Source organism: Polyodon spathula, chromosome 8 (genome assembly GCF_017654505.1).
Source record: "Polyodon spathula isolate WHYD16114869_AA chromosome 8, ASM1765450v1, whole genome shotgun sequence".
NCBI lineage: Eukaryota > Metazoa > Chordata > Actinopteri > Acipenseriformes > Polyodontidae > Polyodon > Polyodon spathula.
In genome coordinates this window covers 23,911,958-23,929,103 of record NC_054541.1, presented here as the reverse complement: position 1 = coordinate 23,929,103, position 17,146 = coordinate 23,911,958, and the positions used below count along the sequence as shown (strand labels likewise).

Below are 17,146 nucleotides of genomic sequence, written 5' to 3'. Positions count from 1 at the left end.
ACTGATCTGCTAACCTGAGTTGGCTCCTGGAGTGCCCCATGATAGAAGTAGTGGTGTTTGTGAAAGTGTTTTTTAAAAATTACATATATCTCCCCAAAAACAATGTGTGTATGTAGTGCAAAGAACATCACAGGCCTGTTGTGTGTAGATGTGATGAACAGTTGTCACCAATATGAAAAGCCTGGTGCTAAACTGTTTAAAGTCACAATCAGTGCATTTTCACACCATGCAAATCCATTCACTATATAAGTCCCAAATGTGTTCTTTTGAAAGAAATATATGTTTTGGCAAACTTGTATTTTAATGTTAAAGCGTGGTATCTGGAACTACACTATCTCATTTTGCAGGCCTTGCTTTCTGATGGTCTTGCCCTTCACCTGGAGAGTGTTCTTGCCCTCACTTTTTCAGGGTTGCCTTTCCTGTCACTAACCAAACAGCTGCTTCCGTGAATGGCTGGCATGCTTTTAACCACAAAGACACTGTTGAGGTGAAGTGACCTGAAAGTACAAGTCTAACAGATTTCCTGATAGGAAAGCTTTAGTACCAGATACAATTTGACGTGTCTTTCGAAACAGCACATTTGAGATCTACAGTATACAGCAGAAGTTTTCCATATGATCGAGAGCCATAAGACACGCACTGTAAAATATGAAATGTTTGCCATGCACTGTATTATTTTGAAAGGGATTACAGTAACTGCTCATGACGAGACGTAAGATATGTAACTATAATATTAATTTTAGACCTGCAATATAACAGTTAAACATGCATTCTCTAGTCTCACACCAACACTCCAAACAATTCATTCATCTGAATAAGGATGCTTGCCATACAAAACTCGCTTGAGTCGTTAAATCAGCTTTACTGCTGTCCTGTGTTTGAAGACACGCGCTCTGGGTCTGTCTGCTTGCACCTTTTCCCAGTGTGTTTGTAGCATATTAAGATCTGCTTACAGAATTTAGTGGGAAGACTGTTACGGCTCTAGCAGTAGGCTTTCCTTGGGTTTCAAGGTTAGCCAAAATATTGTTCTTGTGGTAACTCTAGGTCCCAGACCTGCTGCAGTATCCGCTGATACTTTTGTACAATGAACGAGGTTACCCTTCCAATTCACTAGTAGTTGCTGGGCTCAGCTGTGCTTCAGGTCTGACTGCTTGCAGTCCTTCCCGCAGTGTTTTGTTGCCGCTCTGGTCTTTGCTTGCAGTACCATTGCAAAGGCTTTCACAGCTGACAGCAGGCTTCCTCTAGTCTTAGGGCTGTGTTTTGTTAAGCCAGAAGCTGTACGGGTGGGCATCCCCACATATTGCTTCTTCAGTAACTGTAGGTCACTGATCTACTACCGTTCTTGGTAAACAAGGTTACTGTAATGGTAGTGGACCGCACTCTGCATCGTATCATACCGAGTGTACCGTTCTTATACCGTACACCATACCTTACACCTTAACATTCACTGTACCATGTGTACCATACCAGAGGTATCTGCACTACATACTGACTGGATATACCGTACATTGGGCATTGTAATATATCATTTACGCTCTACTATATTGTTTGTACTGCACTGTGCATTGCCCATCATACTGTACTGCACTGTGCATACTGTCGCACTGTACTTTGTGTACTGTATAATATATAATTAGCACTATACTGTACCATTTATACCATGCTGTATATACTGTGCATTGCCCACCATACTGTACTGCACTGTGCTTATTGTGCACAGTCTGTGCACTGTACGATATTGTTGCACTGTACTGTATGTACCATGCTTGTGCACTGTAGACTTGTTCTGTGTGTACTGTACTTTGTACTATAGTAAACAGTGCAGATGTTAAGTGTTCAATACAAGACAGTACCATCTTTGATCTAATCAGCACTGGTTAGTCATTTACCACTGTTGTCGCTCTGCCAGCTGCATAGTAGCATTGCTGCATACATGTTCATCAGTCTCCTTGGGTACTAGTAATATATGCTATACTGTTATAGCGATTTACAGTTAGATTGTTTGCATTATGTACTGCTGTGGTTACATTATGCCAGGTTTTCATAACGTGACATATGCACGAGAGGTCTCCCCACAGAGGACAGGCAAGGCAGATGCGCTGTGTGTCTAGGTCCGGAGCACACTTAAGAGGCGCTCGGCAACTGCAATTATAAAATAGTTTTGTGCGTCCTTCTCTATGCGTAAATTAGAAAAATTAGAAAAGTGTATTGCAGTTCAAGTGAGCACTGTGTCCATTCAGAAGGAGAGACCTGTATCCTCTCATGAGAGCTCTCTGCCTAGGGAAGATAGGAGACCATCACGTAGGAGACTGGCTTCATCCTTCTTCTTCCCCTCCTAAGAAAAGGAGAGAAAGAGCCACTGATCTCATAGATAGGAGAGCTCTCAGCAGCTAGATAATCTCTGGGAGGCAGTCTCCCAACACGGAAACATGTTAGCGGAGCTGTTGCACGACCACACTGCTACACCTGCTCCCTCTGCACTATTACAGTCACAGGTGATCATAGTGGATGGTGACAAGGGACCATTGCTGAATTCTCCCATTACTCCAGGACACACTTTTACTCCTGTGGTAGATGACGTGTTGCAGCGCTGTCATTGGGCGCAGGAGTCTATGAAGGAACTGGTGCACCTGCTTCCAAAGAGGCCACCTCCAGTACGTTGACCGACACCGAACTGGAGACCAAGGTTCCAGCAGCCTCAGAGACCGGCACAACCGTCTCCTGCTAAATCCAAAGGGGTTTCCACAACTGACCCACGGCTGTGCAAAGGGGAAACTTCAATATATTTTGCCATCAAGCACAAAGGCAGAAACCTCAGGCAAAGTAGCAGCCCTAGCAATTTGCTGCCACAGGCCCAGGGCCCCTTTTCAGGGAATCGCCTGGAGTACTGGTCTCAATGTACCTCGGACACCTGGGTGCTCAATACAGTACAGAACGGTTTTTCTCTGCAATTCTAACACGGTCCTCCTCCATTTCAGGGCATGATTACAACGTTAGTCATGGATCCACGAGACGCGTTGGTATTAACTTGGGAGGTGACAGCCCTGCTGCAGAAGCGGGCTATTTGCACAGTTCGTCCTCTACACTTGGAAGAAGGTTTTTACTCCAGGTACTTCCTGGTGCCCAAATGGGATGGTGGCCTCAGAGCAATCCTCTATCTCAGACAGGTCAACCCTTATCTGAGTCGACAGAGGTTCAAAATGTTAACCTTGCAGCAGTTGTTGCAGTCAGTAGGGACAGGCGACTGGTTCACTATAGCGTATTTAAAAGACACTTTCACATTCCAGTAAAATCAGGGCACAGGAAGTACCTCAGGTTCGCTTTCCAAGGAACAGCATATGAGTTTCAGGTTCTACCGTTCGGCCTCTCATTAGCCCCCCTTGCATTTTTAAAGTGCACGGAAGCTATTCTCGTCCCATTGAGACTCCGGGGCATCAGAGTGCTTAATTACCTGGACGATTGGCTCATTTGTGCTCAATATCCAGTGCAGGCAGGGACTCAAGTGAAACTCGTCACAGATCACCTGTTCTGGTTAGGTCTGTCAGTGAACTATGCAAAAAGCCAGCTCGCACCTTCACAGACAGCCTCCTATTTAGGAGTGTGTCTGGATTTCAAGACCATGTTGTCCACTCTGTCAGAAGACAGAGTGCAGATAATAGCCGCTTGTCTAACGCTTTTTCAGATCAGCAAGAAGTCTACAGTAGTGATGTTTCAGTGGCTTCTGGGCTTGATGGCAGCAGCTTCCCAGCCACTCCCCTTGGGTCTTCGGCATATGCATCTCTCCAAGGCTTGTTCAACAGCAGGGTTTTTCAACCCACGTTGATCTGCTGCCATCTGCTGACAGTGCCTCAGCACTATATGCAAGCACTATCCTGGTGGACACAGCCTGCTCACCTATGCTTAGGTGTAGTGCTGGCCAGTGTTACCAGGTGAGAGGTTGTCACCACAGATGGGTCCAGACTCGGCTGGGGTGCCGTGTGGAACAGCAGGGTAGTACAAGGAGTTTGGAGACCCCCTGTGGACCCCTGGATGGACACAACTACTGTGGTGATGTACGTAAACCACCCGGATGGCCTCAGGTCCCCCATTCTCCAGTGGGTTGTAAATCTTCCCGGGGTGACGAATTGGGCAGTGGACCTCCTTTCAAGGACAGTCCCCAGTGCCTCAGAATGAGGGCTTCACCCAGAAGTGGTGAGCCTCACTTGGAAACGGTTCAGGAGAGCACAGGTGGACCAATTTGCCTCCCAAGAATCCACCCATTGCCCTCCTTGGTTCTCAATAATGGGACCCGGGGACCCACTGGCAATAGATGCCATGGCACACCAGTGGCCGAGGCACCTTCTGCATGCCTTTCCTCTACTCGCCATGCTCCCGCTCTGCTTGGAAAAGATCAGGCAAGACCGGACCAGGGTGTTATTAATAACCCCATGTGTGGTTTTCAACCCTTATAAAGCTCCTGTGAGGCCAGCCATGGTGTCTACCGAAACACTGTGACCTGCTCAGTCAGACGTGGGGCACGTTGTGACATCCCAACCCATCGAGCCTGCTGCTCTGGGTCTGGCCCCTGAACGGTACTATTTGAGACACCTGGGGCTTTCTAATAGAGTCATTATCACTCTACAGAATGCCAGAGCGCAATCCACACTTTCCCAGTATGGTTACAAGTGGGGTGTTTTTCAATGTGGTGCCTCCCTAAGGGATTAGACCTTACAACCTGTCCCATAGCAGTTATACTGCAATTTTTACAGACCTATTTGATGAGTGGAAATACCCCTCTACATTAAAGGTCTATTTGGCAGCCATTTCGGCTTGTTGTATTAAAATTGATTCAGTGTCCCCAGGAGCTCATTTCCTGGCGGGGCAATTTTTAAAGCGTGCTCAGCGGCTTCGGCCGCCTGTGAAGGACACTGTCCCTCGTTGGAGACTTAATTTGGTGCTGGAAGTGCTTATTGAACATGCTGCGGAACTGAAATATTTATCAATCAAAGCAGTTTTCATGCTCGCTATTACATCTGCTATGCGGGTGAGTGAGATGCAAGCCTTTTCAGTTGCAAAAGCCTGCTTAATTTTTGCAGAAGCCAGGGTGAAAGTTCGACTTTGCACTAATCCTGATTTTTGCCAAAAACCATCTCAGCGTTCCACATGAACCAGACGGTGGAGCTTGAGGCTTTTCATCTTCCTCCTTTCCAGTCTGATAGAGAGTGGCAGCTCCATATGCTTTGCCTGGTGTGAACACTAGCATATTATGTGGACAAGACCAAAAGTTGGTGGCAGTCTGAACTGTTTTTTTTATATGTTATGGGGGGCTAAGTCCCATGGGAAAGCTCTGTCTAAACAGAGGCTATCAAGATGGATCACAGGTACAGTTCAGACTGCATATGATGAACCCAACTTGCCACCTCCAGAGAAGCTCACTGCCCATTCTACCAGGGGCATGACAACTTTGTGTGCTTTATTCCAGGGTGCAACTGTCGCAGACATTTGTGATGTAGCAGTGTGGGCTATGCCCCATACTTTTACATGGTTCTATTGGCTGAATGTCATGGATCCACAAAACCCTAGTTTTGGAGCAAGAATGTTAAAGGGTGGCCTCGAGCTCGACCCTTACAACATAAAATTAGAGACGAGTTCCCCTCAATGTTTTAGCTCTGTTACTTGTACTGGGGTTCCTGTGGCAAAGTGGATATGTGGGTACAGGTGCAGGAGTGATGCAGTGTGTGATAAAACAGACAAAGAGGGTTATAATCCAGTTGAAAAGGAATTTTATTTTATCCAGGTCTGGTGACCAAATAATAAGACCCTGGCATTACACAACAATGTGTATTGCATGGCGTAAATAACAACGGGTCACAATACCAAATAATAGACACAAATATCTGCCCCACAATAATACTAACATGGTCACCAGTCCTGAGTGCATGCAGCAGTGCTCGTGGTGGGTGATACAGTTATTTGTTTTAATCGTGCAGCGCTGTTCCGGCTTTGGTGACAGCTCCAGAATCGTGTTAGCCGTCTGGCAATTTACAAAACAAGACAATAACAGACAAACTGTTTTTTTTTTTTTTCTTCTAATTTCAGTGACTTAGACTGCCGGTTGTCATGTTGCTCAAGTATAAATTTTATAAATTACAAGGATATTAAATATGTTATTGTAGCAAAGTGGTTTGCAGTGTTCAGGTATAGTAGTGATATGGTGCTGAGGAATGATAGACACAAGTACAGTACTGCTTGGTTTGCAACCTGAAATAACAATACCGGGCTCTACACAATGATGCGTATTGCACAGGTAAACCACGGGGTTCAGTCCTGAAATAACAGTAATTACACACACTTAGTACACACATGTGATCACAAGTCTAATAGTGAGTGCTTCTAGTGTAAGTGGTGAATTAATGGGATTGGTGACAACAAAGGTGTAGAGTGGTCCGGGGTGGGTGCTGGCTTTTAACAACAGCTCTTGGATTAGTTAGCCGTCTACAAATGACAAACATAACAGTTTAGTAGACATAAAAAACAACAAAAACACTAATTGTACTTTTTTTCTCGTACAGGACTTTCAGTAACCATAACAAAGGAACAGATTGCTTAACCACATCCCCTGATAGCCTCAGTGACGCCCCCTTTGGTAGTGCGTGCAATCACTGCTATTCCAATCCGTGACTTACACATCGCCTACCGCATTAAGGTGATTACTTCTGGTATTGTGACTCCGCCCCCTTTTCTGGATGGCTGACTTCCAACTGACCCTGGAATGAACTGCCAAACCATCCAGTCCGTGACACACACTTCCTGTTATACAGCACCCTCACAGGTCATGAGGTAGGTTGTTGACTAGGATTAATTCGCTGTCTGTCACAGTTATTTATTCAGACAATATTTTATTTACAGACGATAATCGAAAGCTGAAAATGTCATTATCGTCTAACCCTACAACATCTCGATGGCATTCACGTCTGGGGTTTGATATGGCCAATCTGTAATCTTCCTTTTTTTCAAAAATTCAGTTGTAGACTTTGCAGATGGTTAGGGTCATTTTTCTGCTGGAATACAAACTTCTGTCCAATAAGCCTTCTAGCTAGTAACAAATGAGAGTGCACAATTTCTTGATGTTATGCAACATTCATTGATCCTTCTATAATACAAAGGTCACCAGTGCCTGAGGAAAAAAAACAAGTCCATACCATCGCACGCCACCATGTTTAATACTGGGCATGGTTAACTTTTCTTTTAAATTCTTCTGTCTTCCTCCAAACATATTTTGTTGCTTTTTTAGTGAAAAACTTTATTTTGGATTCTTCTGACCATAACATTTGGTTGAAAAAATCATCAGTCTTCAAGTATTCAATGGAAAACTACAATCACTTTTTGTGTATTGTTTTTAACAAAGGTTTGCATCTTTCGCCCATGGACATTCAAATTGTTAAGGTAACGTTGAATTGTTCATGCGTGAATTTCTTTACCATCTTCTCTAAATTCTTGTGTCAAATCTTTTGCAGTAATCCGAGGATTGTGCCAGGGCTGCTTGAAAGATTCATCTTCCGGATAGTAGTAGTAGTTCCGCTTGTCCTGTGTTTGTCAATAATAGCCCACACGGTACTTTTTCAGTAAACCGAGTTTTTCTGCTACTTTTCTGGTTAACTTTTTTGTTAACTTGTATCACTGTTCTAGATCATTGCTCTACTTTTTATTCTTTTTTTTTTTTTTTTTTTTTTTTTTTTTTAAGTATGATTTTGTTTTTGCATGTTATTTTTAATTTTTATGTAATACTTTGTTGTTTTATTATAAAGCTGAATCTCTTCTTTGATTTATACCTTTCAATAGAACAATCAGAAATTATAGAAATCACTTTTTCTCATTTTAACTGCCCAAATGCTTTTGTCTGCAACTGTATGTACCTGTTGAGTTCAAATACAGTAGTATTACTGAACTTGTATTCACTTGCTCACAGTGATACTGACTGTGAGTTATTAATGGTTGCTTGCAGTGGACAGTGACATCGTCAATTGTAGCTGTGTGCTATTTGTAGCCACATTAGCTAACAACGCCCATTCCCCGCAGTTGAATTGGATGTCATAACAGCAGAGAAACATAATGTAAAGGGAGGTTTTTTACACAGCTGAGACTTTTCTGCTGTTGTATAATTCATTATGTTTATCTGAATCTCTATTGCAGTCCTGCATGCCAATGGGCTGATTTAAGAAATCTAAATACTGCCCCCATTAAACTCTGTCAATCCTGCAGATATTTTTCCCCTTGGAGTGTGAGATGGGGTGCTAGCCCTGCACATGTAAATAGTGTGTGTGTCTGGTTTTGAATGGTAATTGGTGCTAATTGGGGAACGGTCACCTGTATATAAAGGAAGCAAAATTCTTTGTTTTAAGGAGGTGGTCACATTCCCCACGTGATTGTTGGGAGGAATGGATTTAACCCCGTCCCTGCCAAACTTCGATTCAAAACCACACACACGCACTATTTATACGTGCAGGGCTTTGTCGATCTCTTTGTTAATATCACTAAAGAAAATTAGAAAAAAGTCAACAGTATTTCTATCCGACACTGTTTAGATCATTAGAAAAAACACCTATATGATCTGTGACATATTTTTTTTTTATTATTTTTTACAGAAAGGAAGTTAAACAGAATTAAAATTTCACATCAAATTAACAGTCAGTAATGCATCAGTCAAAAATACAGAGAGAGAGAGAGAGAGATGCTGTGTCATACATAGACATAGGATGTCTTGGAATGACAGTATTATGCTGTATAGAGTTGAGAACAATTGTAGCAGAGGAGGAATATACAGTAGGAGCACCTAGCGATAATATCACTGTAATAAAAATAAGTTTAGCTAGATACGGTTTGTACTCTCTTTAAAAATATCCCTTAAGTTGTGTTGTGAATGTTTTGCTATTTACTACAATTGAAGTACCTAGACGTTTAGTTTAGTTTAGTTTCCTGTTTCCACAGAATCTACACAGACACACAACGTTGTATACAGACATAGATGCTTAAAAATGCTTTTGTACTTACAACAAGGATGAAGTAACACTCCTACTGTCAGCGCTCCAGATAAAGTGAGTAATTTATTCTCCAATTTAAACGCTATGGGCCTCATTCATTAAACTGCGGTAAATGACCGGGAATTACCGCGTAGCAGGGGGAAGCCACATGGGAAGCAAAAATGAACCAGTAGTAGCTCTATCCACTAAGCTAATTATATGGACAAATAAAGCACGCTAAGTGATTCGTTTGCAAGTTGTCACAACACGCGGAATTCAGCATGCAGAATTCAACACGTGGAATTATGCATGAGGTTTACATACACTGTATTATGTAAGGCAGCTCGAAAGAAAAAGGTAATTATGGTTCTGAGTTTGTCACAATGACAGTGACCAAGGAGGACAGAGTGAGGAATCTAAAGTTTACAGACCAGGAGCTAAATGTATTAGCAGAAGAAGTGGTGGGGAATTATAAAAGGCTTTTTGGTGCTGAATCAGCAAGAACATTAACTTCAATGAAACACTAAGGACAAAATAAATGCTCTCAGTAGGAGGTAGGGGGTCTTGTCCCAGATCACAGCGTCCTGCGAAACAGTCAAAGCAGAGAAAGTAATTGTTACTGGAACATTTGTGTTTAACTCTGCAAATCAAATAAATGATTTGCTTGTTCAGCTTGATCTCTCTCCTATATAAATATATTAACATAGCTGAAAGTGCCTGCCTCGTAATCTTCATATATCCCCGACTGTGAGGATGTATGAGTACATTTAACAATCTTTGAAAATGAAACAAACTTCTGCTGGAAACAAGAGTCATGAAGTGGTCTGTGTTGGCTGCAAAACAAGATAAAATTGATATTTTTAAAAAACAACCTTGAATGACATATTCAGGAACATTTTCAAGTTTTGTAAACCTTTAAAATGTATGTTGACACATTAATTACAATGACGTGTAATTCCCATTGACTATTTTGCTGCCTTTTATCCCAAAATATTAAACACAGGAGAACCGTTAACTGCAAACATGAAATGACAAAACCGAAGCTTTTGTGTTTTTTTTTTTCTTTTTATAAAAGTCACTTTAGGGAGAGACTCTCGTCTGAGTGCGTCACAGTTAGGCATTGCTCCACAATTCAGGATTTTTTTTCATTAAAAAACTTTGTAATATTTCATTGACCAGCCGTTGTATTGGTATGTTCACTGCACGGAAGGCATTCAAACGTGTTGACATTACTTGTTTCTCCACTTTCTGTGCTCTTTTTAAACAGTCCTGTGATTGTGACCTGCCTGTTCTGTAATTGTTTAGCCTGAACTTCAAGTTTGATGTTCTTGTTTTTGTGTACTGCCCTGTCAGGATGCTTCTCAACAGTACCTTTTCTTAGATGATGCAAAGACATATGACTCAAACTGCCTTTACTGAGGCTGTTTTAACTGCACCCCTGTTTACTGAACAACCTGACATATTGGAAGACACTCTGAAAATACTACTATGCATAACATTGTTGACAGTTCAGCACCAGAGAAAACACGCATGGCCCCATATACTCGCTGCTCCCCCTGGTATAATGATCAGTTACCTCCCATGAAAACAGCAGGATGCATACTTGAACACAGAAGGAGGGATACTGGCTTAACTGTCCAGTTGCAGGCTTGGAGGCAGCTTAAACACAGTTATAAGGCTGCTTTAAATTCAGCACGATCATCCTTTCTTTCCCGCCATATCAAGGATGGCTCTGATAATCCTAGGTGTCTTTTTTCAACAATAAATCGAATGCTGCAGCCAATCTGTCAGTCCACTCCCTCTGGCTCCATAGAGCAATGTAATAAGTTCCTGGAATTTTTTCAAACTAAAATAGACAACATTAGACAAGAGCTTGCATCATCTTCCATGCCTGGTGTGTTGTCACCTGTAACAACAGAATTTATGTGGCCTCTTTTCTCAGACTTCGCTGAGGTTACGCCATCATGCCTGACGAAAATTGTGGCTAAAATTAATCCTACAACAGATCTCTGGATCCTATTACAAAATATATTATTGTTGCTAATTTTCCAGCAGTTAGTTCTGTTGTGGCTAAGATCGTCAATGTGTCAAGCACTGGCACAGTTCTGTCTTCATTTAAATATGCATCAGTCATACCATTGCTAAAAAAGCCTACCTTAGACCCGGAGATATTATGTAATTATAGGCCTGTATCTAATCCTGCCATTTTTGGTAAAAATTCTGGAAAGTACAGTGGCTAACCAATTATCTAATCACCTATTGCAACATAATCTGTATGACCCCCTTCAATCTGGATTTAGATCACTGTACAATACAGACACAGCTCTTGTAAATGTGGTAAATAATCTGTTCATTGCTGCAGATTCTGGAGCCTTATCTATCTTGGTACTCCTTGACCTTAGTGCCGCATTTGACACAGTCAACCATGATATTCTTATTAGGCGCCTAGAGACCTCTGTTGGTGTCTATGGTACTGCACTGTGCTGCCTTAAGTTTTATCTGTCGGACAGGAAGCAATCTGTCTCGATGGAAGTGTACTCGTCCTATTCCAGTCCGGTTTCCACAGGTGTCCCACAGGGCTCTATTCTAGGGCTTCTGTTAATTAATATCTATATGCTGCCGCTTGGCCAGATAATCCGGCGCCATGGAGTTAGTTTTCATTATTATGCAGATGATACTCGGATTTATCTTCAAACTAAACCTAATACCTCAATAGCTACATCTGTACTCTCACTGTTTGGTGGAAATCAAATTATGTATGCAACAAACTTTTCTGCAGTTAAATTGCAATAAGACAGAGGTTGTGCTGCTGGGTTCTCCATGTCAGTTGAGTAATGTGGGGAACTTCAGCTTTGTTATTGATGAGCTTGAAATTAGAGCGAGTTCTGAAATGAGAAATCTGGGTGTTATTTTTTATCCTCGCCTAACTTTCGAAGCTCATGCTCGAAATGTTACAAAGGTGTCTTTTTTTTCTATCTGCGTAACATAGCCCGCATAAGACCCATTCTCTCTCCACCAGATGCAGAGAGACTTGTGCATGCCTTGTCTCCTCTCGACTATTGTAATGCATTGTTTGCTGGAGCCTCTAAAGGTGTTAATAGGCTACAGTATGTTCAGAACTCGGCTGCTCGAGTTCTAACTAGGTCTAAATCTTTTGTACATATTACCCCTGTCCTGGCATCTCTGCATTGGCTCCCTGTTTTAAGTTCAGGATTGAGTTTAAATTACTACTGTTAACATATAAGTCCTTGAGTGGTCTGGCTCCTAGCTATATCTCTGATTTGTTAACTGTGGCTCCTAGCTATATCTCTGATTTGTTAACTGTATATACTCAGGTGCGAAACCTGAGATCTGCAGATGCTGGACTCTTAACGGTGCCGAAATCCAGGCTTCGGTCTGTGGGAGAGAGGGACTTCAGTTGCTATGCACCCAAGCTCTGGAACGCTCTCCCACAGAAAATAAAAGATTCAAATACTGTTGACATTTTCAAAAAGCAACTAAAAACACATGTTTTTAAAAATTGCATTTGAGTCTGTGTAGGGCTAGCTGTTTATGTGTTGTACAGTACTGGTGCCGTGTCTCCTGCTGTTTCTGGGCTTGTGTCCTTGTTTTAATGTGTGACCTGCTTCATGTCCGTTGTGCGGGTAAATGCTGCTGTGACAAATATCACTGTGTATTGTATTGTTTTGCACTGTAAAGTGCTTTGAGATGTGCTGTATGAATTGCGTTATAAAAAAATAAATATTATTGTTATTATTATTATTATTATTACAAGTTGAGCAAAACAGAATCCCACCAGCTGCATGCAGCGTCCTGTTTTCATATCTCTGAACGTGGTCTTCTGTTAAAATGAATTTAGCTTTTTAATTTGTCAGCTGTCTGCATTTTTTATGTTAATCATACACTGCAAGCTAATTACTCAACACTATCTAAACAACCATTTTAAACTGCCACCCCTTACTCGCATGTTACGTCATTGTACAGTATGAGGAATTCACCAATCATGAAGCCGGTATTTGTTTGACCCTGTTGCTGTAGTAACCAAATGCACAGCATTGACGCCTGACTGTACAGCTACTGTAGCACAGACTCTACTTGATAAAAGTATGAAATGAACAGACGAGGTGTAGAGTAATGTAAAATAGTGTAAGGAAAATAAAATGCATATTTTTCACGGTAGGCAGTCAAATACACGATTTCAGTGAAATTCGTGATATTGTGAATTTTATGGGGCCCTACATTAAGGCTAGTAAGTAAAGTTAGCTCCCTTAAGTGAATATAGTTTGCATATCAAATACCTCCCTCGTGTGATGTAATTTGCATACATTTCCACACATGAACATTATTCATTATATTTAAATAACTCAAAGGTGGTACTTTTTTCCATGCACATTAATAATATTATAGTCTGAAAAGTTGCTACTCTCGATGTAGTAAATTACTGGGTTCACAGAGTCTCCTCTCACAACTAGGCTGTTTACAGGTTTTATTTTTTCTGTAAATTTTCCTTTCTGTGTCTCTTGTATTCTCCCTTTCCAAGTTGACAGATACGCTCCCTAAAAATAGGTAAAAAATGTCCAAAAGTATTTTCAGAAAACTCCACTAATGCAAATAAACTCCTAGTATAATTCCTAAGTACACTCCTGTGTAATTAGCACTATATTAAGAAGTGTAACCTAACCTTCCCTGAGCAAAGCAGAGCCAGACAGAAGGCTAACAACATGTACAACAACTGGCTGCTCTGTGGTGTGAAGAGTTTGTAGGATGTGCTTCTGTAAATTGAGCTGGCAGTATCACTTTGTATCAACAATAGCCTCTTATCCCAATGACTCACTCACAACCCATGACTTCCACATTATCATTACCTGCCCTGACCAAGAGGACAAGGACTAGGCCCTATCACTTTCCTCAGAAAGCAACCCTTTAAGTTCAACCCTAATGCAGCATTAATACATTATTTTGTGCACCTTCTACGGTTTTGCAGCAGGTCTTTATATATAGCTCTGCATTACTAAATAAAACTGTTTTATTTAGTTTTTTTTTTTTTTCTTCAAAGTTCATGTTTTTAAATGTTTATCATTGCATTGTTATTTATGAAAATATGGGATATTGGTGACAATGACTTAAAACCTTATACATGCAGTAACATAAAGTAAAGGTACTGTAAGTACCCTCATAAGATCCCTGCTCAAGGCACAGGTGGTATCATCTTTACACATCATGGATGATGCAGGTCCAAGCTAGACTAAAACAGGATTAAAGGATGTTTCAGAAATGTATGGTCGCCTGGTCTTTGTGACAAACACTAAGACTTGAATTTTATTAATCTAACCCATTACATTCATACAAAGAAACCTACAAACCAACACAATAAATAATGTTTGTCTACAAAATTAATACAAATTAAATAGAAAATAAATAAAATAGAAACATTTTCAACAACACAAGTTTTTTTTTTTTTTTTAAACAAGTGCTGTGTTTGTCATTCCAGATCTCTTCGCCAAGAATGGCTTAGCCCAACTTGAGATAAGACGGTAGGTGTGTAATCTAGAGCGGGGAGAAATCCAAAGATGCCCTTCACTTTAACGCCAAAAAGTCACATGTTCCAGCTGAGAAGATGATTAACTTGACTTCAGTGTGTTGTGGGTCAGTATGACCCTCCACAGTGTTGAAGAGGTCCTAGGGAACTCAAGTGTTGCACATGAGCAGCAAAGTAAGCTGGACTGTAAGTCTTAAGCAGATTCAGTCCACAAGGCTTACATCCTTCCTGCAGAGAATGGTGTCAACAGGATTTGTCAGGATACAAGAGGAGAGGCTGGTGATGGCTGAGGTCACCTTGCAGGACGGGCTGCAGACTGGCTTCAGGTCTGAACCCCCTCACTCGGAGAGTCGCCGCCATTCAGAGCGGGGGCAGAGGTCACCGGGATACTCTGAGGACAGGGACTGTCACTTTTCAGAGACGTCCATGTTGCCACAGGAAAGAAGAAGAGGAGGAAGAAGAGAAGGAAGAGGAGTCCAGGTGAGGACAGGGACTGTCACTTTTCAGAGACGGATGCCATGTTGCCACAGGAAAGGTTCTCCGAAGAAGAGGAGGAAGAAGAGAAGGAAGAGGAGTCAACCACCAGAAAGATGCCAAAGGAGTCGCCGCTGGCCATGGCACTGCAGATCTTGCTGCCCTTCCTCTTGGCAGGGTTTGGCACGGTGTCAGCTGGCATGGTGTTGGATATAGTTCAGGTAGGTGCATTAATCTTAATTTTTATATGTACTGTATGCTTATTTCTACATGTTATACTGTTCTTATTTAAACATTTTATATGGTGAGATATTCTATTTGTCCTTGCCATATTCCAACAGTACCTTGATGTAAGTGATTCAGTGGTGTCTCAGCTACAGCTTCTTGTGTTAGCTGGTGTAGCTGTCTAATAAATTAGTTTATTTACATAATCTTTGGTCAGGGTGAGTCATTAATCCTAGAACAAAGAAATATATAAATTTGGAGGCCAACTTTCTATGCTTCTGGATTGGAAAATAGGTGTGGTGACTAAGCAGCTTTGCTCAACACTTCAAACTGCAGTTGTACCAGCTCAAAAAGAGAATAAATACTATCGGTGGCGCAAGTTTAGCTTTTCGTTCCCCTCTTCGACTCAGTACCTTCTTACTTAGTTGAAATGGCACTGGCTAATGTCATGGCCTGCACCAGGTTTTTGTGGACCCCGGGCAATGGACCTCCAGTGCCCACCTTCACAACCAATCAAAAATATTTTTTCTCTCAAAAAGGTTTTCATAATCAGTAGTCCCTCACTAAACCGGACATGTCTGGAGACATAAGTTGTCTGATTTAAAAAATAAAATAGTTGTTTGGTAGCCCATGTTGAACCCACATTTACATCATAACACTGTGATTCATAACATACATGCTGAATATCACAAACTGTCATTATTGTACTATGAGTACCTTTGAAACAATGTTTGTTTCTCTCTCTATAAAAGCACTGGGAGGCCTTTACGAACATCACTGACATCTTCATCTTGGTTCCAGCTCTTCTAGGCCTGAAAGGTAACCTTGAAATGACCTTGGCGTCCAGACTGTCCACTGCTGTAAGTAACCTGTACCTCTACTCTATCTTTTGAAACCCTTGAACATTTCTTTTCCATTGGATTAGAGGTTGCTGGGAACTGTTGCTTACTAAAAGGAGTTTGGTCAAATTGGTATTTGTTTTCAAAGTAGTATGTTAAGGCAGGCATTGATACGACAGTTGTACTGAAATGTTGCCAGTGTATTATGTTCTGAAGAGTGTGGATGAAGTGAAATGCTTAGAACAATTCATTCTTTGCATGTTGGTTAGATCATCCTGGATCTGCTTCTCAAAACAGTTCAACATCCAAAATGCAAGACCCTTATTAAAATAATGATCGTACCTACAGTAGGAACCATAAAACTGCACAGGAAGCAGCCTTTGACTCTCTCTGTGCCACATATTACTTATAGAATGACATCAACTGTGTAACAAACACCCCAGGGCTAATTACATGGTGCAAATAGCAGATAAACAGTATTTAACTGATGTTTATATTATTTTCATGCTATGACAGTCAACTTTTTTTTTAGCATAGCAAGGGCTTATTGTGGGTCACATCATTGTAATATTTAATCTATTTTTAAATCAAACCCTGAGCTGTCTGTGATAGCAGTCCAATGGCTCTAGCTCCTCCAGATGATACTGGGTGAGGTTAAGAAGGTGTAAGAATCAGCTAAGGAGAGTAAAAATACAATTTGCACCATTTTTTGTTAATTGAATCTGTAATCTTGCTACAAACAATTTAGGCTTTGCCTTTATTAAATTAACCACCTGATCCGATAAGTGTCCCAGGGTGTGTAAACCTGTTGTGCAGTGCAGGCACCTGAGCTCAGTACTAATACAAAAAATTGTAAAACAACCTGATAAATTGACCTTACCCTTTTTTGACATCCTACAAGTAGTAAACAAAAAAAGTCCTGTTTTAAATAGTACACATTACAAAAACATTTATACCAGATTAAATGATGGCTGTGCTGTTTCACATTTTATTCAAATGCATGCTGGGGTTGATGCTTGCAGCCTTTTGAAACCGTTTTAAAATTGTTGGCTTTTAATCTTTTGAATCGG

General features: G+C 41.2%; 1 protein-coding gene across 2 annotated transcripts in view; it reads left to right on the top strand.

Moving 5' to 3' along the window:
* The window catches only part of LOC121319627 (solute carrier family 41 member 2-like), a 35,984-nt gene that overhangs the window by 2,142 nt on the left and 16,696 nt on the right, over positions 1 to 17,146 (top strand). For both annotated transcript variants that reach the window (XM_041257238.1, XM_041257237.1), the window contains exons 2-4: positions 14,491 to 14,934; positions 15,024 to 15,233; positions 15,990 to 16,097. In XM_041257238.1, coding sequence (XP_041113172.1) covers positions 14,701 to 14,934; positions 15,024 to 15,233; positions 15,990 to 16,097 — 552 coding nt within the window. In that variant the 5' untranslated portion in view covers positions 14,491 to 14,700. The remainder of the gene's footprint in view (positions 1 to 14,490; positions 14,935 to 15,023; positions 15,234 to 15,989; positions 16,098 to 17,146) is intronic.